Here is a 23,754-nt window from a genome sequence, read left to right as displayed (position 1 = left end):
TGTCCCCTCCCACCTAATTGCTAATGTAGTCCATCACCAGTATGAAGAGCAGTGGGCACAGAGCTGAACCCTGCTGCACAACCACTCCCACTGGGAACACTTCTGCGAGAACAAACACTGTTCGTATTTGAGTCATTAGGCCCTTTTACATAGCTTGCACTAATTCTGCAATTGTTTATGGGACTTCAAACCACCACAGGACTAGCAAAATCATCTTTCTTGGGACTTTGTCATATGCTTTCTCCAAGTCTCAGAATGCTCAGTTGTACTCTTTCCTCATTTCTAGCTTCTTCTCAAGTATCTGTCTCACTTCAAACATTGGGTCAGTTGTGCTGCATCCTGATCTGAATACAAACTGCTCATCTCCCATATTCTCTACTACTCTGTATATTTGTTTATCAGTCACCCTCACCAGAACTTTCATACAACATGACAAGAGTTTGATACTTGTATACCAGCCACAATAGTGAATGTCCTCTTTGTTCTTGAATACTGGCACTGGTGTACTTATTCTCCAGTCATCTGGGATATGCCTTTCTCTATACCATTACAAGTACCCTCAGGAGCTATATCTCCCCTATCTCACCCAACATCTTTATCATATCAGGTGTGACCTTATCTGACCCTGCTGCATTCCCTGACTTCACTTTCCTTAGTGCTGTTCTTGCCACTTTTATGGTAGGCTCCTCCTCTTCTCTCATTATAGGCTGTGCCTGGGGCCATACAGCTTCTGTGGAGTTTTCTTCATTCAAAAGTTGCTGGCAGTGCTCCTTCCATCTGTCCTTGATGTCCTGTGGACTGGTGCTCATGCTGTTGCTGGCATCCCTTATGAAGGGTGTCTGATGACTATCTTCTTTACCTTTCTGTCTTTGCCTTGTAATCTGATATAGTTCATTGTGCCATCTACTAAGTCTCTTTCCAGAAACTGGTAGAGTGCCTTTGATGCCTTATTACTTGCTATTGCAACTCCAGACAAGGAGAGGCAGGAATGCTGGCATAGTCATTCTGAAAGTGTAGTTTGTCCATTTTATTTAAAGATCCCTGTTTATTATTGTTCCTCTCCTGCCATCAAACAGCATCAGAACTACTAGATCAAAAGACCTAAATTTTGCATGCAACATAAATCGGACATGTAGAAGAGACAGATAAGTTTCTCAGAGAATTCCCATTCTCTGCAACGGGCTCGCCATCCATGTGAAGCAGAGTTCCTCGCTAGCCCTATTTAAGTGCATCTTGGAGCAATGAATGGATAGGTAACTGGAAATTCACCCCTGATCTGGTACCTATGTCTCTTATGGATAGGCAGTCAGTAAATCACCTCATATATAAATTAAATTTGTGGGTCACATTTAAAAAGCATGGCTAGACTTATACAGGTCCCAGTGGTCATTAGCCTAGTATACACCTATGAACCTAAGAAAAAGTTTTTGAAATCTGTGACTATGGTAATGTGATAAGCATCATTTAGGTCTAATGTTACCATAAACTCAGAAGAGGAATAACCAGTAACAGACCCTGAAGAGAGAGGAAGCCTTCCTCATTTTAGTCTAAAGACAAGTACTATGACTTCTAGGATAAGCATGTGTTAAAGAACCTGAGGAAGAAAAAAAGCTCTGTTTGGTTTAGAGAATAGGAAAGAAATTCCAGTATTAGTACTCAAGAGTCTGAAACAGTCTTTTGCAAAGATAATAACTGACAGCCAATCCACGGAACAGACTTAAGAAATGTAGGGAGAGTAGAGGGTGGAATGCTGACATAGTCATTTCAAAGGTGTAGTCTGTCCTTTTTTTTTTTTTTTTTTTTTTTTTTTTTAAAGGATCCCTGCTTTTATTATTCCCCTTCTGCCATCTCTTTTTGTTCACTGTTTGCCAGAAGATGGGAGGGCTTGATTAATTTGTCTTTTGAAAAAAGTAGAGGGTTTGTAATAAAATTGCAAGATTTATAATGCGGGGCCTGAAAAATCTTATTAATATTTGAAACTGTTATAAATAAAACATCCCTAGTCAGGGATCTGGGAACACATGTAGACAGTAACCTGCCCTTCGAACATCATGTATCCAGTGTACTAAGGAAATCCATCCGTGTTGCTCAACTTATAAGTGCATGTCATCTAGGTCCAGAGAAGTCATTGTAATAATGTACTTATCCCTTCTCAGACTCATCATTGAGTATAATGTCCAATTCGGTATGCACCTGACCAGACACATGCAGCAAATGAAACTTTCTCAAAGGTTCCTTACAAAAGGAATAAAGGGCATAAACACAATGTCCTATGCAGAGCTCATTAAAACCCTATCTCTCTACTCGGTCTTGTACATACTACTGAGAGTCTGTGCCTGGCATCAGAACTACTAGATATAATGCACTAAATTTTGCTTGCAACATAAATAGGACATGTTGAAGAGACAGATATGTATTTAGAGAGTTCCATTTCTCTTTGGAACAGGCTCCCCACCCATGTGAAGTAAGGGCCCTCTCTAACCCTATTTAGGCATAACTTTGACCATTGAATGGGAAATAAAAAATTCACCCTCGTATGGCAATTACGTCTCTGATGAACAGAGGTAGTCAGTAAACCATGTCATAACCAACAATCACCCCTATATAAACGTATAAACATAACTTGTGGGACACATTTGGGTTGCATGGCTAAGCTTATAAAGGCCCTAATGGTCACTAGCCTAGTGTACATCTATGAACCTATGAATTAATTTTCTTCTGTCATCAAACTGTTTAAGACCCTAAATAACAGAAGGGCCAAACAAAACCTTCTTGTTTAAAGCAGTGTTTAAAATCACAGACTTAACTCATCAGAACATTTCTGAGTACATACCTACGCATAGCTTCTTAAAACAGTAGCAGTAGTAGTGGCCCTAGACACAGTATCTGCACAATCATACACACTGTTCATTGTATGTTTAAATTCCTGAGACAGGTAAAAATTTGTAGGATTCAGACAGGACCTACATTCTGAAGGAAGTGCGACAAAACAATTCCACAAGCTATCAACACATGACAGAATACACTGGAAGAAGGAAATTCTGCTATGAAATTTAATACTATACCTTACATTCTATTCCACAGGAGAATGTTTGGTATCAATACAGTTCTGCCTTTTTTTGGGGAAATTAATGCTGTCTGTCATGGTTATTGCAGGTAGAATTTAACACATCCTTAAAGGCTGTAGCAAGTGGAAAATCCATTTACAGCATATCATAATATCTCTTCAGTTTAGGCAGAACATCCACTTGTTCCCATGAGAATACATTACCCATCCTAGAACTAGTCCTAAAAAATGAAAACTCATCTAATGGAGTTGGACAGGACAAACTTTCCCCTGAATCTCAGTCTTGGGCTTGAGAATCAAAGAAGAAGCTTTGTCTCTGTCTATGACTATGTCAGAATCATTTGACATATTTTCTTCAAGAATATACTGACCTAATTAGTCTTCTGGTGTGGATTTCTGCTGTACAGGATAGAAAGCCTGCAATATGCTCCTGCCTAATGTAAGAAAATAATCCATATGAACAGACAAAACGTCTTTGAATGAGCAATGTCTACTCATTTGCTTCTTTCATCTTGGGACATCACTGTAGGGAGACTGAGAGATGGCACTTCATCCTGGGCAAGAGGTCTCCTTCCCTAGCCCCTCCACGATGAACCTACCAGACCCAGATAAGATGGTTCTTTCATATCTATATTGAACACTGGAACAGCTGTTTAGGACATGGTAGCAGAAGGGGTTATACCACAGGAACCCGAAGAAACCAGAGATTGGTCTGAAGAACAACAAATGGCTACTGCACAGTCACCCACCAACAGCTGAGGCATTGTTTGAGCATGTGGTGTAGGCAAGGGCTCCTTTTCTGTTGTTATTTCTTTTTGAGTACTGCAGGAGAAGAAACAGCAAGACTGGAATCCATGCTGTAGCTGAAGAAGAAACCTGATTGCCAGTAAGTGCTGCTGGGAAGAGTTGGTCGAAGCCAAGTTGGTAGGCAAGTGCTCACAAGTAGCATACATGCTTAAACTTCCTCAAACGATTCCTCAAAATTCAAAACTAAATGCACATACAGTGCTTCAAAACCCTTTCAGAACTCTTAAGTCTTTCATAGAAAGTACAATAACTGAGAGAATAAGAATTAAGGGTAACTTGACTCAAACTATACACAACCACCAAACATAAAACAAAATTCTTAATGCTTAAATATAACATCTTCAAGCAACATTTCTCAAGGAGTAAAATTATGCAGACAAATTGTCACAAAGTACACAAAAGCTCCAAAACACTCATACAGTGTTTGAAGTACATAAAACACTTTCCAGTCTTTCAGCCCTTATACTTCAGTTAAAATGTCTCAAAAGCAGTAATTTTTTTCTCACAAAAACATTCCCAGTGTTCATTAAAAACCCATGTTCTAAAAATATCAGTTTCTGACAAGAAACGTCTGATACTAATAACATTGTCGGTATTCCACAGAAAATTAAAAAAATACATAAAAATATTTAAAAAGGCAATATTTTCTGCATGGAAAGGTTCTCCTACAGGGACTTATCTGCCAGAAATGAAACCTATAGCCATCTGCTGCTTCTGTGAAGCCTCAAACTATTAGCTGGTACAAAAATAAAATTAAAAAATGGGACTTAGAGTTACAGCAACTCCAAAATCAAATATTTTCTCTTAAATCTAATAAAAACTTAATTGCTACGGAGGAAAATAGAAGAAGCAAATAAGAAATACAATGAATATTATCCCATAAAACTAATTTAGCTATGGAAAAACTGAAATTAAATTATGATGCTCCCTCTCCTAAGCATCTTCATAACCTATCTATGAAAGTTAAGATACAATCAAAAATTAATAACATTGATAGTATCTTTCATGAAGGTAAAAGGAAAAAAGTCTCGGACATAGGGGACATTCTGGAGGCTTTTAATTATCATTATGCAGAGCATCATAAAGATAAAATAAGTACAAATGAATGTGAGAAGTTAGAGAATATAGTTCCCAACACAAGAAGAATTCCTGAGGAACTTAAGTTAGATCTACAAAAAACTATTTCTAAAAAGGAAGTTATAGATGGGATTAAAGGAAGTAAGTCTAATAAAGCACCTGGAACAGATGGCTTAATTATTGAAATTTATAGGTTGTTCCCTTCTTCTATAATCTCTCTCCTACATAAAACCTTTCTTGAAGTTCAAACATTAGCAAATATTCCTCCTTCTTGGAGATATTCTCTGATTTCCCCTATATTGAAAGAGAATAAGGACCCTAATCATTGCAACTTATATAGACCAATTTCTTTGTTGAATAATGATTATAAACTATTTATGTCAATTATGGTCAATAGATTGAAAATATCCATATCTAAAATAATTAATGAAGACCAAACTGGTTTCATACATAACAGGCATACACTGGATAATAATAAAAGAGTATTAACTCTGATAGATTACCTCAACAGAGGAAACCATGACGCATTGATAATAGGTCTAGATATTCAAAAGGCCTTTGACTCCTTAAATTGGAGTTATTTATTTAACGTTTTACATTTATTTGATTTCCCCCCTTTTTTATAACAATGATAAAGAAAATCTATGAAAATAATCTAACATATGTCAAATTAGGTCCCTTTACTTCCAAAGCAATCCAAATCACTAGCGGTACAAGACAAGGATGTCCCATATCCCCTATCCTATTTGCTCTGGCCATAGAAATACCTGCCATTTTAATACATAATAACCCAAAGATAAGAGGTATAAATATATATGACCAATATATTTCTAAAATAATGATGTTTACTGATGTCTTACTTACCTTACCCAACTCTAAGGAAGTGTTAGGTGAAGTGGATATATTAACAACAAATTTCCAAAAAATCTCAGGACTCTCCAACAAATCTAAATACAAATACTTATTATTAAATAAAAAAGGAACATACGGGTTCCAGTTAATCACATTATTGGAAACCAAGTTTCAACTCTAGACTATTTACGAATAGTCCTATGCAAGAATATAGAGGAAACCTTACAGCATAACTATGCTAAAGCCATAGACTTAATCAAGACATTAATAAGCAAATGGAATCATTTGTTTATAACATTTGATGATAGGTTACAACTGATAAAAATGGTTTTGCTACCTAAAATATTATATATAGCACAAGCCCTTATACTTCCACCAGGAACGAAAATCCTTAAAGAAATCACTTCAACTTTGATGAAATTCCTATGGTACCCCAAAAGAAATAGAGTGGCATATTCTCATCATATCAGAAAATGGGAACGAGGGGGGTTAAAATTCCCAGAGATTGAAACTTATATAAAGGCATCTATAATTAAAATAGTGATGAATTCGATAAATCCTAGATACTCTTCCAACTAGAAACAGTTACACTCCATTATACTAATGAATGACAATTGATTATCAAAGAATGCTTTGGTAACTGACAAAGATAACAAGATATGGCACTATTTAAGTTTAAATTTACAGTATAGTACAACAAAATTAACTAAACTAACACTAATAAACAATATTTTTGATGTGTTTAGAAAATTCATTAACACAAATTTAGATATAAAACTGTGGCATAGATTTTTAATACCATTTACTATTACAAGGGATTTCCCTGATAAAACACATAGAGAGATTTTTGGTTTATCAGGAAATAATACCATGTTTTGTTGGTTGCAATGTATTGAAAACCAACAAGCTCTGAACACACAAAGTATATTGTCAACCTATGGCCTATCCAATAATGACTGGTTAGTTCTTCATAGAGTGTCACAGCATACACTAAGGATCTGTGTAGAATAATACATAACTCATCCTTCAAAACCGTACCAAAAATTATAAACTGGATTTTTGGAATTCTATATAATAATATCAATGTTAAGAATGAATTATCATATCTATAGAACACTTTAATTGTCTATAAGATAGCTCCTAAAGATTCTTACTGGCAATACCTAACTAAAGGGTTTCAAGTATCATTATCAATGGAAGATAAAACAAACATTTTATTTTCAGTTAAACTAACTTCTTACTCACAATTCTGGGGGATTTTTCATTGGAAATTTCTACACAGATTCTTTTTGACACCTAAGAAACTCTCAGAAATGAACCCTTCAAATAGCAAGTTATGTTGGAGATGTCATCTGTCCACTAATGCTGACTGGTCTCATATTTTTTATGACTGTACTAATATTAAACCATATTGGAATGAGATTAACAAATTTCTTCAATATATCTATACTGATATATTTGTTTTGACAAAAGTCTTTAATTTTATTGAATGTTGTTAATAGTAATAATATGAAGAAAGATGACCTGTATTTGTTGTGAACAATGTTTGCAATAGCCATAAAATGTATAACTAGAAGATGGAACTCTAATGTAGCACCCACAATGGAGGAATTCCTATCATCACTGAAGAAATGCATACTAACGGAGAAAAGAACTAAAGAATTAAGAACTTTTCCTAAGCCATTGGTTAATAGTCCGTGGAGGAAAGTTTTGAATTTGATTGATACCCTACAGATGGAACCAAACTCTTCCTAATTATCATAGTTTATATATTAACTTATTATTTAACTACAAATGTTTTTGTCTGAATCCTTTTTGTCAGGCTGAATGTAAATACAAGTGGTACAGGATATGTACGAGGGTAGTGTGACAGTGGTGAGGTCTGTGGTGGAAGTGACGGATGCATTTGAGGTGTAGGTGGGGTTATATCAAGGATCAGCTCTGAGCCCTTTCTTATTTGCAATGTGATGGGCAGGTTGACAGATGAGATCAGACAGGAGTCCCCATGGACTATGATGTTTGCAGATGACATTGTGATCTGTAGTGAGAGTAGGGAACAGGTGGAGGAGACCCTGGAGAGATGGAGATATGCTCTAGAGAGAAGAGGAATGAAGGTCAACAGGACTAAGACAGAATATATGTGTGTGAATGAGAGGGAGGATAGAGGAATGGTGTGGATGCAAGGAGTAGAGGTGGTGAAGGTGGATGAGTTTAAATACTTGGGATCAATAGTTCACAGTAACGGTGAGTGTGGAAGAGAGATGAAGAAGAGAGTACAGGCAGGATGGAGTGGGTGGAGAAGAGTGTCAGGAGTGATTTGTGACAAACGAGTACCATTACGAGTGAAAGGGAAGGTCTACAAGAGGGTAGTGAGACCAGCTATGTTATATGGGTTGGAGACAGTGGCATTGACAAAAAGACAGGAGTTAGAGCTGGATGTGGCAGAGTTAAAGATGTTAATATTTGCACTGGGTGTGACAAGGCTGGACAGGATTAGGAATAAGTATATTAGAGGGTCAGCCCAGGCTGGAAGGTTTGGAGACAAAGCCAGAGAGGAAAAATTACATTGGTTTGGGCATGTACTGAGGAGGGATGCTGAGTATATTGGGAAAAAGATGCTAAGGATGAAGCTACCAGGTAACAGGAAAAGAGGAAGGCCTAAGATCAGGTTTATGAATGTGGTGAGAGAGGACATGCAGGTGGTTGGTGTGACAGAGCAAGATGCAGAGGACAGGAAGAAATGGAAACAGATGATCCGCTGTGGCAACCCCTAACGGTAACAGACGAAAGAAGATGATGATGAATGTAAATACTGTAAATAGTTATTGAATGTTATGAATGTATTAAATTATTGTGTTATTTCATCAAAATTAAAATCATTTCAGTAAAAAAAAAAAAAAAAAAAAAATGAAGATTTCTTCACTCTGACTGCTGATTTCCTTTCTGGGCTGTCCAATTAGCAGTCATTGTGAGGTGAAGGAGGGAGTGAAAGCTTTGTGAAGATGACCGGTTGGTTATTTCCTGGGCAGGAAGCAACCCATCTAGCCAAAAGGCTACTACAGCAATGAGAATGTTGAACATCTACAATGAGAGTGATTAAGAGCTTGAGCTAAGCACAATAAATATTCTCTGTCCAGAGCATGAAAGATAGGATAGGATAAATGTTTAACTTTCTGGTTCTTTTTGCAAGGAAAAATCTGTAGATGCAGCCTGAATGGTCAAGACATCATCCCAGGGAACAGGCATCTTGGTTGGGCTAGGCAGAAAAGTATTCCTGCTCCTTTCATTACCCGACAAAGATATCTTGGGACAGTCACCAAAACATTAAACCTAGCTAAAAATGAAAAATGTGATTTCTAAAATACTGTTTTTTGATAAAATAAAATAAACGTGGAAGGCTTTTCCCCAAAGTGAACTTATATGTTCAGCAATGGAGTTATGCTAGCCAAAGATCGATATTTGAACACCTGCAAAGAGCAAAGTTTGGAGGCAGGAAAGCTCTGAAAGGCTTGACACTCAGACCACTGATTTTCTCCCTTGATTGCTTGAAACATCAATGGTTTGATGTGGAAGATATCTTAAAGCTTTGGAAGCTGGCTGGCTGTTATAGCCTAGGCAGGATAAAACCTATATAGATTAGGCGACTGCAACAATGATCATAGGATCTCAGGATCATAGGAGGTTACTAGGCTATCAACCCAGAGGTCATTTCAAGCTTAGCCATTTCATACCAATGAAATACCATAGATACTCTAGTCAATACCCAGGGTTGTATTTAGTATTGACTGCCATTGCCCAGGAGGGTTGTGAGCGTTATCCCCAGTATGAATTTACGGTGCCCCATCTACTCATCCAGGTTCCTTTTGAATAGTGTCATAGAGGTGCTCTGCTTCACATGACTTGGCAGCCTATTCCAAAGAAGCGGCAGTCACTGAGAGACTAATCTATCCCTCCCACACACCCTATTCAAGTTATAAGCCATATTTAGGTCCCTGGAATGGGCAGCTCTAGTCCTATTTAATTTACAGATATGGAGAAGATTCATTAGGTTTGGGTTGGAGATTGCTCTGTAAGCCAAGCATAAGTCTCCCCTAAGAAGTCTATACAATACAGAGTATAGTGACAGTGACAGGGACTTTAGTTGGTCTGTGTACAGCACGTGCTGGAGTCTCTTGATCGTCTTTGTTAGAAACCTTTGAGGTCTCTCCAATTGCTGCAGATGCTTTATATGGTACATGCCAAAAGGGGTGTTATACTCAATTATGGGCCTGATCAGTGACAAGTATAGAGGGGTTAAAACCTCCATTGCTCTAGAGGCGATGCCTTTGTTAAGCAAGTGTGCTACGTAGAAGCCCTTCTTTACTACAGTAGACACATGGTGGTCAAAGTTAAAGTTGAAGTCTACTTGTGATCCCAGATCACTTACCACTTCATTGGTACATAGGGTACTGTTGTTAATTTGACAGTGTGAAGGGACATTGTTTTTACCAAGGGGAATGAAGATGCATTTCTTTGCTTTAAGTTTGAAACCATGACTAAGACACCAGTAGTTGGTATGTATAAGACCCTCCCCTGAAGTATACTGACACCATTTGGGGATTCAATAACTGTACTCAGTTTGCAGTCGACTGCAAACTTGGTCAGCCACAGCCCCTTACTTTTGGCCTGAACATCTGAGAAGTATATACCAAACAGAAGGGGGTCCAGCACTGACCCTTGTGGCACCCTGCTGATAACAAGTCTGCCAGATGATGTGGAGTCATCCACTTTGATAATGTGTGACTGGTTTGTATGGCAACCCATCTTACAACAAAGGGGTTTACACTCAGTTTGCTAAGTTTATCAGTAATGCCTGAGTGGGGACTGTGTCAAAGTCCTTTGCCAAGTCGAGGTATGCTGTGTGCATAGACTTGCCCTCATCAATGGCCCTGGTCACATTTTCAAAGAAATCCACCAGGTTTAACAGGCAGGATCTGCCCTTGATGAAGCCGAATTGGGTCAGAACCAGAGTTTGGAGATCACCTATGTCTTTATTTATGAGGTCCTTAGCCTTACAGATGAGACTGGACAGACTTATGGGTCTATAATTCCCCAAGTCTATTACTAAGCCACCTTTGTGGAGAGGAATAACTGTTACTGTCTCCACTCCACAGGAAAAAAGCCTATGGATAGGCTATGACTAAATAGGGTACTTAATGATGATGCCAGTTCATGTTTTAGTTTGTTAAGAAGACAGCCTAGGTTGCCATCTGCTCCCATAGAGGCTGTGTTTTTTGCCTTAGACAAGGCTTTAATGACCTGCTCTTTGGATATGTAGGGTGTGGGGGGGGGGGGGGGTTGAGGGCAAGGTTTGTGATAAGTTTAGAAGGGATAGGGGAGTGACATTTTCACCAAATCTGTCTGTTAGCAGGTTTACTATCTCTGTGGGATCAGTGTGTGTGACTGTTAGTCACTAGTTCGGCATGTGCTTGGGTTCTACCTTTTAGGCTATGCATGTAGCTATAAAAGCCCTTATGGTTATCCTTGGATGTGATTGCTAGACTGTTTCTCAAAGCTACTCTTAGAGGATTTGACATGTTGTCTTATTTGCCTGTTGAGGCTGAGGAGGGTGTTTTTTTTTCATTTATGGGGCCTCGCCTTAGTTTTCTTAGACAGCAACTTTTTGCATTTGTGTAAAGTTTGTTGAAGCTAAGTGTCCACCAGAGTGGTTTGTTTTTACTTGAGGCTCTGACTTTGATTCTCTATGGAACAGTCGAGTCTATACACTTATACAAGTGATTGCACAGGGCTTCAGTGTAAGCTTTGGTGTAGTTACCACTTCCAGTGGGAATGATGAGTAACAAATGGTCTCAATTCAAGAATGCCATTGAGGGCACAAATGAATCTGCATGGTTGCCTGAATGATAGCACCTCTAGACAGCTCTTATACCCATGCAGGAGATACCCAGTACAGGTAAACAAATAGGCTCAGATCTATTCATGAGAGGCTTGATAGTTGATAGACATGGAGCAAACAGTAGCTAAAAAATATTTAGGGCACATCCTTAAAGGTGCTAGATCACCCTCAGATAGAAAGTAAATGTGAATGCATAATACAGACAAACATGGCAAAGATAGCCCTTGTGGTTGTTAACCTAGTAAACAACTATGAACCTATAGGAGCACACACACACACACACACACACACACACACACACACACACACACACACACACACACACATGCATTTCCAATTTCGGTCACTGAGTAAAAAATATATTCTAAGGTAGAAATAACGATTCGAGGACATGCATAAAAGTTCATCTATCTTCACCAGCTTAAGCCTAAGCAGCATACAAATCTGGAAAAAAATATGTAATACCAACATAATTCATAACATAATAATAACATATAATAATAACATAACAGCAGTGCCAGTGGTGCAACAAGTACCACACTTACATTTGGTGCAGAAGGCTGTTGGTTCTATTCCTACACCAAGTAGATTAATTGCTGACATTGCAGTGCAGTATAAGGGAGGGGTGCTGCACTCTTGAGTGTGTCATCCTTTAAATGAGACATTAAACCGAGGTCCCATCTGCTTGAGTTGATGATAGCTCAGGTGAATATAAAAGATCCTGTGGCAGTTATCAAAAGAAGTAGAGGTTCCCTGAAGCCCTGGCCAAATTTCCCATAGTTGTACAAATACTTCTCAGTTCTCCCCTGAAAGGAGGCGACTAGCTCTGTGGACTAACCCGGTCAACAAAGAATAAATAAATTCATTCCATAAGGCATTAAAATTAAGTAACATTCAACATCTTTTAAAGAGTATAGTGATATATAAATACATGTGCAATTATTCATTCATATTAAAATATTTATTTAATAAGTATAATAATCTCACCTTCATCCGTGCTTCTTCATTAGAAGTTTTTTCTTCCAGCTCATCTAACCTAAATTTAATTTCTTTGTGAACTATCATTAACTGTGAAATCGATTCTTTCACGTTTGCTGCCTCATTATCATTCTTCATAATACTTGCTTCCATGCGCTGTATGTCTTTTAGGGCTGTTTGTGCAATCTGTATGCTGTTTTAAGAATGCAAATAAAAAGTAATGTTTTTTCTTAAAACATACTAGTTTAGAACCTGTAACAAAACCAAAATCAAACAATAGCAGCACAGGTCTGTAAACACACTTTTAATGACTGACACAAGACTGGTCGCTAGTTTAGAACCTGCAATATTTAAGGACAGGTTAATGCACTGCTTTCAAAATAGTGACATATTTAGCATAGGCATGCTGATTATTACTGGTCTCACTCATAGCTTTGTTACTATAAAAGAAATTATATGTGTGTGTGTGTATGTGTGTGTGTGTGTGTGTGTGTGTGTGTGTGTGTGTGTGTGTATATATATATATATATATATATATACACACACACACTTATCTAAGTAATAAAGCATGACAAGGTATTTGCTGTTGAAATTCTGTCTTATTTTTCGACCACAGCAGTGTTGTGAAAAGCAGCCATGCACAGTGGCACCACTGTCCCCCTGACTCATAAGACTGGCTTGCACCCTGGACCAGAGCTGTCACTATGGAAAGTTGAACCCAGCAGTAGAGACTGTACCTTAAGTGGGTTAAGCAGAAAAGTTGGGGTTGTCACATAGTGTTGTCATCCTTGGCAAATTTTGGATTTTTTATGTTAGATCTACAGTTCTCCCTGCATTAGCCATTGCACAATATCCGCTATGTAGAACACAGCCTGGGTGGAAGCTTATGCTCATTAAATATTCTTGGGTGGATGCAAGTAATCTTTAGATAGGTTTGTACTCCAGAGTCCCATCGTATATGGAGCCCTTCCAAACCTTTCTCTGAGGGTAATCCTGCAGCAGGATATAGCCAACTTTTTTATCCAGAATAATTAAGCCTGAATTATTTATTTACTCTCTTCTCTCCTCAGCTGGCTCCTCCACTGTACAGGCTGATCAACTAGGCCTCAACCAGTGCATTATCTCACTGCACCAAGAAAACCTCTTATAGAATCATTCATTTTAGAGAATGGGCGACCTGCAGATTGCACTCTGATTGGGGAACAAACGTTCTCCAGCAGGGTATTAATCTAAAAGAAATGTGCACTGAAAAAATAGTCCGCTGTTTCATGACAGCATATCAAGCTGCTGTGGAACTCGGACTGAAAGAAAGTTAACGACTGCCATTATTTTACACTCGCTAAGTAGCACATTTGCTATTTAGCAAGTATAAAATAAAGAAAGAGGAAAATTAAAAAAAAAAAATAGAAAGGCATTTGCGTGTGTGTTTATGTCTGTTTGTGTGAGTGTATGCGTGCATGAGAGTGCAAGCAAGATTGATTGAGCTGTTATTTTACACTCGCTGAGCAGCACTTTTGCTGTTTAGCAAGTGTAAAATATATATATATATATATATATATATATATATATATATATATATATATAAAATAAAAAATATGTGTGTGTATGTGTTTATGACTGTGTTTGAGAATATATACATGTAGAAGAGTGAGAGAATGACCAAGCTATTATTTTACACTCACTAAGCAGCACTTTTGCTGTTTAGTGAGTGTAAAAAGAAAAATTAAACAGAAAAACAGTGTGTATGTGTTTATGTTTCTTTCTACGTGTGTGAGTGAATGTTTGCATGAAAGCAGAAGACACTGTGTGTGTGTGTGTGTGTGTGTGTGTGTGTGTGTGTGTGTGTGTGTGTGTGTGTGTGTGTGTGTGTGAGACCGAGAGCGATCAAGTGATCCCTGGTAGCAGTAGCAGCAGCAAAGAGGTTTGTATACCTCTTGAACTTTCAGCTGAAGAAATCTGGATAAAACCTAAAATAAAAAAGGATCAAAAATAAGAAAAGATTTTAATTATTGATCTTAGAAAATTACAAAGTTGCTTAAATAACAGGAGTTGTGTTAGCATGCATTTTCTGAAGTGCAAAGTGTGTGCGTGAGAGAAAGAGTGAGATTGCTTGACCACTAGCAGCGCGTGTGAAGAGGTTTGCATACCTATCAACCTCTTAGCTCAAGAAATGTGGATAAAGCCTAAATAAAGGGAAAACGAAGTCTCCAAAATGGAAACAGATTTTAATTACTGAGAAATAAAAACAGACCTCAGACCAATAGTATCAGACAGAGGTTGGCTCACGGAGCCCATGTCCATATTTGTAGAGAAAAATCTTAGGCCAGTAATAGATAAATCGGAAGTTATTTTGAAAGATTCTAAGAATTTTTTAACCTCTCTGTTCGAACACATAGAAAGACACTCGCTACCCTCCTGTTTCACACTAGTAACTTTAGATGTTTGTTCACTATTTACAGTCATGAACAATGACATGGATGTGGCATATTTTAAGGAAAATTTGCTAAAACATTCAGATTACTCACTTAGATTTGTTGATTTACTATGCATGATGATAGAGAGTATACTAGAAAATAATGTTTCTATGATCAATGATGAGTATTTTTTACAAAAACAGGGAGTGGCCATGGGCATGTCGTGTGCCAATTCTTATGCAAATATGGTCATGGCACAATGGGAGGACGTTCATATCTTGAACAGAAACAATATATTTTTTTCGTATTTATATTATTATAAGCGTTTCGTGGATATCTTTTTCATTTAGCAAGGTAACAAATTTTTTTGTTAGATCTACAGTTCTCCCTGCATTAGCCATTGCACAATATCCGCTTTGGAGAACACAGCCTGGGTGGAAGCTTATGCACATTAAATATTCTTGGGTGGATGCAAGTAATCTTTAGATAGGTTTGTACTCCAGAGTCCCATCGTATATGGAGCCCTTCCAAACCTTTCTCTGAGGGTAATCCTGCAGCAGGATATAGCCAACTTTTTTTATCCAGAATAATTAAGCCTGAATTATTTACTTACTCTCTTCTCTCCTCAGGTGGCTCCTTAACTGTACAGGCTGATCAACTGGGCCTCAACCAGTGCATTATCTCACTGCACCAAGAAAATCTCTTATAGAACCATTCATTTTAGAGAATGGGCGACCTGCAGATTGCACTCTGATTGGGAAACAAACGTTCTCCAGCAGGGTATTAATCTACAAGAAATGTGCACTGAAAAAATAGTCCGCTGTTTCATGCAAGCATATCAAGCTGCTGTGGAACTTGGACTGAAAGAAAGTTAACAACTGCCATTATTTTACACTCGCTAAGTAGCACATTTGCTATTTAGCGAGTATAAAATAAAAAAGAGGAAAATTAAAAAAAAAAAAAAAAATAGAAAGGGATTTGCATGTGTGTTTATGTCTGTTTGTATGAGTGTATGCGTGCATGAGAGTGCAAGCAAGATTGATTGAGCTGTTATTTTACACTCGCTGAGCAGCGCTTTTGCTGTTTAGCAAGTGTAAAATATATATATATATATATATATATATATATATATATATATATATATGTATATATATAAAATAAAAAAATATGTGTGTGTATATGTTTATGTCTGTGTTTGAGAATACACACATGTAGGAGAGTGAGAGATTGACCAAGCTATTAGTTTACACTCATTAAGCAGCACTTTTAGTGAGTGTAAAAAAATAAATGAAACAGAAAAACAGTGTGTATGTGTTTATGTTTCTTTTTACGTATGTGAGTGAATGTGTGCATGAAGGCAGAAGACGTGTGTGTGTGTGTGTGTGTGTGTGTGTGTGTGTGTGTGTGTGTGTGTGTGTGTGTGTCTCTGTGTGTATGTGTGTGTGTGTGTGTGTGTGTGTGTGTGTGTGTGTGTGTGTGTGTGACCGAGAGCGATCAACTGATCCCTGGCAGCAGTAGCAAAGAGGTTTGTATACCTCTCGAACATTCAGCTGAAGAAATCTGGATAAAACCTAAAATAAAAAAGGATCAAAAATAGGAAAAGATTTTAATTATTGATCTTATAAAATTACAAAGTTGCTTAAATAACAGGAGTTGTGTTAGCATCCATTTTCTGAAGTGCAAAGTGTGTGCGTGAGAATGCTTGACCACTAGCAGTGGGAGTGAAGAGGTTTGCATACCTATCAACCTCTTAACTCAAGAAATGTGGATAAAGCCTAAATAAAGGGAAAACAAAGGCTCCAAAATGGAAACAGATTTTAATTACTGAGAAATAAAAACAGACCTCAGACCAATCGTATCAGGCAGAGGTTGGCTCACAGAGCCCATGTCCATATTTGTAGAGAAAAATCTTAGGCTAGTAATAGATAAATCGGAAGTTATTTTGAAAGATTCTAAGAATTTTTTGACCTCTCTGTTCGAACACATAGAACGACACTCACTACCCTCATGTTTCACACTAGTAACTTTAGATGTTTGTTCACTATTTACAGTCATGAACAATGACATGGATGTGGCATATTTTAAGGAATATTTGCTAAAACATTCAGATTACTCACTTAGATTTGTTGATTTACTATGTATGATGATAGAGAGTATACTAGAAAATAATGTTTCTGTGATCACTGATGAGTATTTTTTACAAAAACAGGGAGTGGCCATGGGCATGTCGTGTGCCAATTCTTATGCAAATATGGTCATGGCACAATGGGAGGACGTTCATATCTTGAACAGAAACAGTAGATTTTTTCGTATTTATATTATTATAAGCATTTTGTGGATATCTTTTTGATTTAGCAAGGTAACAAAGGGGCTATTGATGAGTTCTTGGTATATATATATATATATATATATATATATATATATATATATATATATATATATATATAGAGCATACCACTGATTTTTTAAAGTTCAATATGTAGAAATCTAGCAACAGCATAGATTTCTTGGACATTTATCTATATTATGAAGCAGGTACAATTAAGACCAAAGTGCACAGGAAGAAGTGTTGGACCAGCAGTTTGTTAGAAAGATCCAGCATGCACCACCATCATGTATTTGAGAATGTCACTACAGGACAATTTTTACTTACTTCTCACCTAACAAGTGATGACAATGCATTTAAGGATGTAACTACTAACGTAAGGGATAGGGGGTATTCATCAGATTTATTTAACAAACATGCTACTATGGTAAAAAGGAAATGAAAGGGTAGGGCTAGACCCATCTTTTCAAAATCACAGAGAGATATGTCACTCACTACTGATGGAAAATATGTTAATAGATTGACTTTGACATATACTTCAGATAACAAACAGATTATGGATATTATCAGGAAGAGTTGGCACATTCTGCTATCAGAAGACCGTATACATGATTTGGTTGGTGATAGCCCACACATAGCTTACAAAAATTGTAAATCTCTGAAACGTAAGCTATGTTATCATCACCAAAGGTACAATCACAATTGACCTCTCAGAGGAAAGGAACTTATAGTTGTAGAAACTGCAATGTATGTCAGTATATGGTTAATGGGGCGATGTGTATACATCCTGACACTGGAAGGAAGTATGAGATGCACTTCTATGCTGATTGTTCTATTCATAATATAGTCTACCTTGCTATCTGTAAGGAGTGTTGCTGTTTCTATGTAGGCAAAACTAATAGATTGCTGAGGAAGAGAGTACATGAACATGTATACAAGATTAAAAAGCAAGACCTATCAGTAGCCATGGCTAAGTATGTACATGAGACCAACCCTGCATATAGTTTTAGATTCCTTGTATTACAATGTTTAAATACAAGTACTGGATTAGGTAATTTGAACAACAAAACAGAACAAGAGGAGCAGAAGTGGATAATAAGACTTCAAGCTGATAGGAAACATGGTCTAAACAAAAGTGTTTGCCTCAAACCATTTTTAGCTGACAAACCATTAGTTAGACGATCTGTTTGTATATAGAGATATATACATCTATTGGCATTTTGTGCTGGGAAGTATTTGTTTATGAACATGAGGCACATATTATGGGCTAGCAGTCATCCCAGTACTACAAACTTAGCATGACTCAAAGGTCAGTTTAAGAGGGTATCCTAGTTCGGGAGTACAGCTATTTCTATATAAGTTCAAGTTTATTCCAATATTGCAAATACTTATTTTGGACAAATATGTCAGGTAGTTCAAATATGATAGGTATTTTATTTTACGAGTAATTTGCAGTTTTATTATGACTCAGTCATGAGTCAACGGTGTAGTTGAGGACTAACTTATTATATTAACTATGACTTATGGATTTTTGACTCATAATTTTAGTACTTATTTAACCTAGTAATTGCAGTGTCCTACCACCAGATGGCATGTTTGACTATATAACATTAGTGTCTCTGACTTTGCATGAGTATTAAGATGTATTTTCTGGCATAAGGTATTTTTGAACCATTTATTTGTTTTGGAATCAAAATTGCTTTGCAGCATTCTAAAATGCATTGCCATTTGTTTTATGTTGTCATTAGATGGCTAGTTTGAAAATACCTTTATGTGTTTTCACGAGCATCGCTCATTTCCATTCATTATGTCTTGAAGTATTTTTCATAGTTCTATTACATGCTTTACCACTAGATGGCACTAGTAATCTTATAATATAATTGCCTTGATTCAGCATAACTACTAAGGTGTAACTTTATGGTTTAGAACACATAGGGTAACAAACTATTTTGGAACTTACTATGCTCAGAAGCACTTTGTAATGGATTGTCATCTGTTCTAGGATGCTATTAGATGGTGAGTCTGAAAAACGTTTTTGTGAGTGTTTATGAGCCTCATTTTTTTCACTTTCTATGTTTTGTAGCATTATGTGAGATTTGTTATATGCTTTAAGCCATGGTTAGGATGATTTACAGACATTTCTTATGTCTTCATGAGTCAAATTTGAAAACTCCATTAAGAAAAATGAGGAGTTCTTAATTATTTTTGCTATAGGCTTTAAATGGATTTTAGATATATTTTTCTGTTTGTTTAGCCTAACAATTTTAGTGTTTCACCACCAGATGGCACTTTTGATAATATAACTAATCTAATAATAACTAATCTACCAACTGCTTGGCACTCTCCAATCTAGTCCAACCCAACAGCAATCCTAGAGCACTAAGATCATCAAATAAACTATTGTTAAAGATTACCCAAGCCCACAACACACAGGACACTGCCCTCTTTTCCCATAAAATTGCCAAACTGTGGAACACTCTTCCTCAACCTATGGCTAAAAAAAACCAGCATTCATGAGTTTAAAAACCTCCTTAAGGAACATCTAGCAAAACACTGGCTCTGCTCCTGCCATACTCCTGGTTAAGCTACCTACTACCCCCTTACATTACTCTAAACTAGCTCATTCTCACAGCTACAACTATTAACTGCTGAAGGTTATCTTGTTTCTATACTTGGTTTCAGTTATCATTGTATACATACATACTGCTTTGTCTTTAACTGTTATGTAGACTGCATTTCTCTATCTTGAAATTACTGTATCACACTGTTCTCACAATTAACTCATGCAGCCAGTTTTTATCACTGTGCCTTTTTTGTTAAATTTGTTAATTATTTGCTAATTATTGTTGTATAACTAATTTCTTTACTGACTTGCTTTGTACATTGTTGATTAATACGTGTTCATTCTAATTGTATAATACTGTCTATGGAGATTTTCTCCCCGGGCCTCCACTGAAAATGGGCCTCATGCCCAGTTGGACATTACCCGGTAAACAAAATAAATAAATAAATAACACCAGTACTTTTGATTTTAGTATCATCCGGTTCGATTCTCAGCTAGAGCGTTTTCTGCGTGGAGACATGCGTGAATGGGCATGCCTTCATTGAAGGTTGTGCGTCAGGGCTGGTAACTCGGCACATAAAAATCAACTACCAATCATTAGCGGACCGGAGTTCCGCTGTGGCGACCCCTAACCGGGAAAAGCCGAAAGACACAACAACATGAAAACCTTATACCTACAACATTCATAGATATTCATTTGTTTTGAAACATCATGTGTTACAGTACTTTGATATGGGATGCCATTTGTCCTATGTTGTTATCAGATGGTGAGTTCAAAAGTATTTTCATGTTTTTTATAAATATTATTTACATTTACCATACTTCATAGTTTCCTGAGAGATTTGTTATATGTTTACTACCACTAGAGGGCACTCTTGACTTTATAATGTCAGTGTCTTGACCTTGCATAACCATTAAGGTGTAACTTCAAGGCTCATTACATTTTGAGCAACTAATTTGTTTTGGATTTATTATGCTTTATAATTCCTTGAGATGTTTTTTCTTTACCTGCTTTAGGATGATATCAGATGGTAAGTCTGATAACTTGTTCATGTGTTTTTCATCAGCATTATTATTTTGTCATGCACTGTAGTGCTTTGTGAAGACCTGTCATAAGTTTTGCACTGTCATCTGATGGTGTGCTTGTAAACATTTGTTTCCTTGAGCATAATCTGAGTAATTTCAACAGGAAAAATGAAGGGCTATTTTATTATTATTGCAGTGGGATTTGGATGTGTTTTCCACTCATAGCAAGTATTTTAGTTTATGTTTAGATAATTTTTTGAAATACATACGTTCAGTATGTAAGCATTTGAGTTGAAAAGTCATGTGACAAAATTATATCACGTGAGTATGGCTTTATGTAGTTGATTGGTCCTTAATGTTTTTTTAAAAATGATGTAGGAAGATTGTTTTAATTGATTTGTATCTGAAGCGCTGTGAAAGCAACGCGAAAGCGCTCGTACTCCATTAAAATTAATTTGCTTTTATTCTGCTGTGTTTATCGCCTCCTTGGTTTTGCTTTTATTTAGATTTTAATTATTGTTCTTATAAAATTACAGAGTTGCTTAAATAACAGGATTTGTGTTAGCATGAATTTTCTGAAGGAAGTAAAAGTCTGAAAGTCAAATCTATGTCATTATTTACTGACTTCAATAACAATGACTGGCAGCAAACAAAGCACACATTTTAAGAGTAAGGAACCAAAAATATACTAAATATCTGGATATATATATTTGTTTAGTATTATATTTTGGATGTAAAATGCTTTCTCCAACACAGTTACTACCTTAACTTTGAAACATTAGGTGGAGGAACTATTTTACATCAAACATATATAAAAAATGATATAGTAATACATAATAGTAAGTAAAACACAACAATTTTATAGACAGCCCCTCCTCTAAGCACAATAATGCCATGCAGGGTATGTGTTACTGCCTCTGCCTGAAGTGTTGGGCGTCAGAACATACCTGGGCGAGCATTATTTCCACAATAACACACACCTGTTGGGCATTATTGCTTGCTTAACACCTATACTGCTGACCACTTTCCAGAAAACCATGTCCCTAATATTAACCATTTACGGTTACACTGCTTCCTGTCTACACAGGGCTACATCTCAAAAAGTAGCTGACAAAATGTATATTTTTTGAAGATCATATTAGGATACTTATTTATCAAATATCTTTAGATTGTGCTCCTAACTCCAATGGCAAAGTAGCACCTGTATTAAATTTCAATGTAATTTTAAGCCACATTTTAAGACTGAACAGCTCGACAGTTCATTTTCTAATGAAATACTTACAATGTGAGTTCACAAAAGGTTGTATTTACTGGTAAAGGGTAATTACAATACAGTGTTATAACAGATAGCTGAATGAGAGTCAAAATATTGCAGTCTGTTGAGAATATGCAGCTTGCAGTTCAGGACAACTTGATTATACTCACTGCATTCCAGAGCCTCTCCTATCCTAAAGGAAAAATAACCTAAGTAATACTGAGCTGCACACTGAACTACTGATGCATTGCACCACGATGTTTCTGATGCAGTAAAGTGTTTTGTACATTAAGTTTGCAGAGAAAATGGATGCAATATTGTTGTAGCATCCCTGTACAGATACACTGAATTATACTATTATTTTATTTTCCTGAAAGTTTTACTGTATCTTTAATGGTGTTACCAGTCTGTATACTGAACTGTGTATGAGGTGTCACATCCACCAGCTGTCAGCACATCAGATAAGGTGACAGTTTACCAAGGTACTAAGCGATGTACTCAGTTGTCCTGTGGCTTAGCAGTGCATGTCAGCCTAATGCTTTTACTGAGTTATGGCAACACAACCCCTTGCATCACAAGTCCTCACTCTATAATCTCAAAAGCTGTCCTTTACACACAAAGGAGTGGGACCATTCAAAACAAATATGTTTTCATAGGGAGGCCAACGTCCCTGAAACACCCTCCCTTGGGGGTAAGACTCTCACACCCCCAACTATACAGCACTGTGGAAGGATGAATGTCCCCAAAAAGTGCAAAGTGGTCTAAGGCAATCCCTTGTTTCACTGTAACACAAAAGGAAAAAGGAGTTCCCAAGATTTCAATAATCAAGAACCACTGGGAAGAGTATACTAACTACTGTTCAGGCAGGCTCTATCTGAAGATCATTTTCTGAATCTTATTTGAGTTAAGTGAAGGCTGGATAGTTTAGTTTAAGCAAATATTGAGACACTCACTGGAACATTTGAATTGAGCCTATAATGTTTTTACATCTGATGTTATACCACTATTTATTTACTGACTAATTTATTTATTTTTTATGACTTTGGCTGTTTGCCTGCAGTCCATCAAGTCTCTCCTCAGTCAGATACTGTGCCACCCCAAGAGGAATGTTCACATTCATTCAAGTAGCAATGGGAGGGTGTTTTGTGCTCCCTTCATATCCCGCCTATGACAGCATATTAAATATATGGGCTAACTCCTACTCCAGCCAAACCTGGAACATTCAGGAACTGTTATAAGGCTAACCTCCTGCTATTAAGTGAGAAGCTGGCAAAATTCCAAGCCCCCATTTCACGGAAACCCTGTACAAGCTTGTTAATAGCTGCATAGAGACAGCTGTGCCCACCAGGAAGAAGTACAGAACTAACTCTAAAAACAACCCACCCTGGTGGAATCACAAAATCAATAGGCTGTATAACAGAAAGAAGAAAATCATGGCAAAAATTAGGAGGTGCAGCACCCAGCAGGATAAAAGCACTCTCATCAAACTAAAC

At 37.0% G+C, this 23,754-nt stretch overlaps 1 protein-coding gene across 1 annotated transcript in view; it reads right to left on the bottom strand.

Annotated features, from left to right (window-relative positions):
- Window positions 1–23,754, bottom strand: part of LOC122797639 (coiled-coil domain-containing protein 178-like) — a 2,875,483-nt gene that overhangs the window by 2,403,768 nt on the left and 447,961 nt on the right. Inside the window, exon 4 of the mRNA XM_044066184.1 lies at window positions 12,687–12,870. Within this exon, the coding sequence (XP_043922119.1) occupies window positions 12,687–12,870 (184 nt within the window). The remainder of the gene's footprint in view (window positions 1–12,686; window positions 12,871–23,754) is intronic.

This window comes from Protopterus annectens, chromosome 3.part1 (genome assembly GCF_019279795.1).
Source record: "Protopterus annectens isolate FY-2018-M chromosome 3.part1, PAN1.0, whole genome shotgun sequence".
Taxonomy (NCBI): Eukaryota; Metazoa; Chordata; order Ceratodontiformes; family Protopteridae; genus Protopterus; species Protopterus annectens.
The sequence above is the reverse complement of the archived record's forward strand: the minus strand, read 5'-3'. Positions and strand labels throughout refer to the sequence as shown.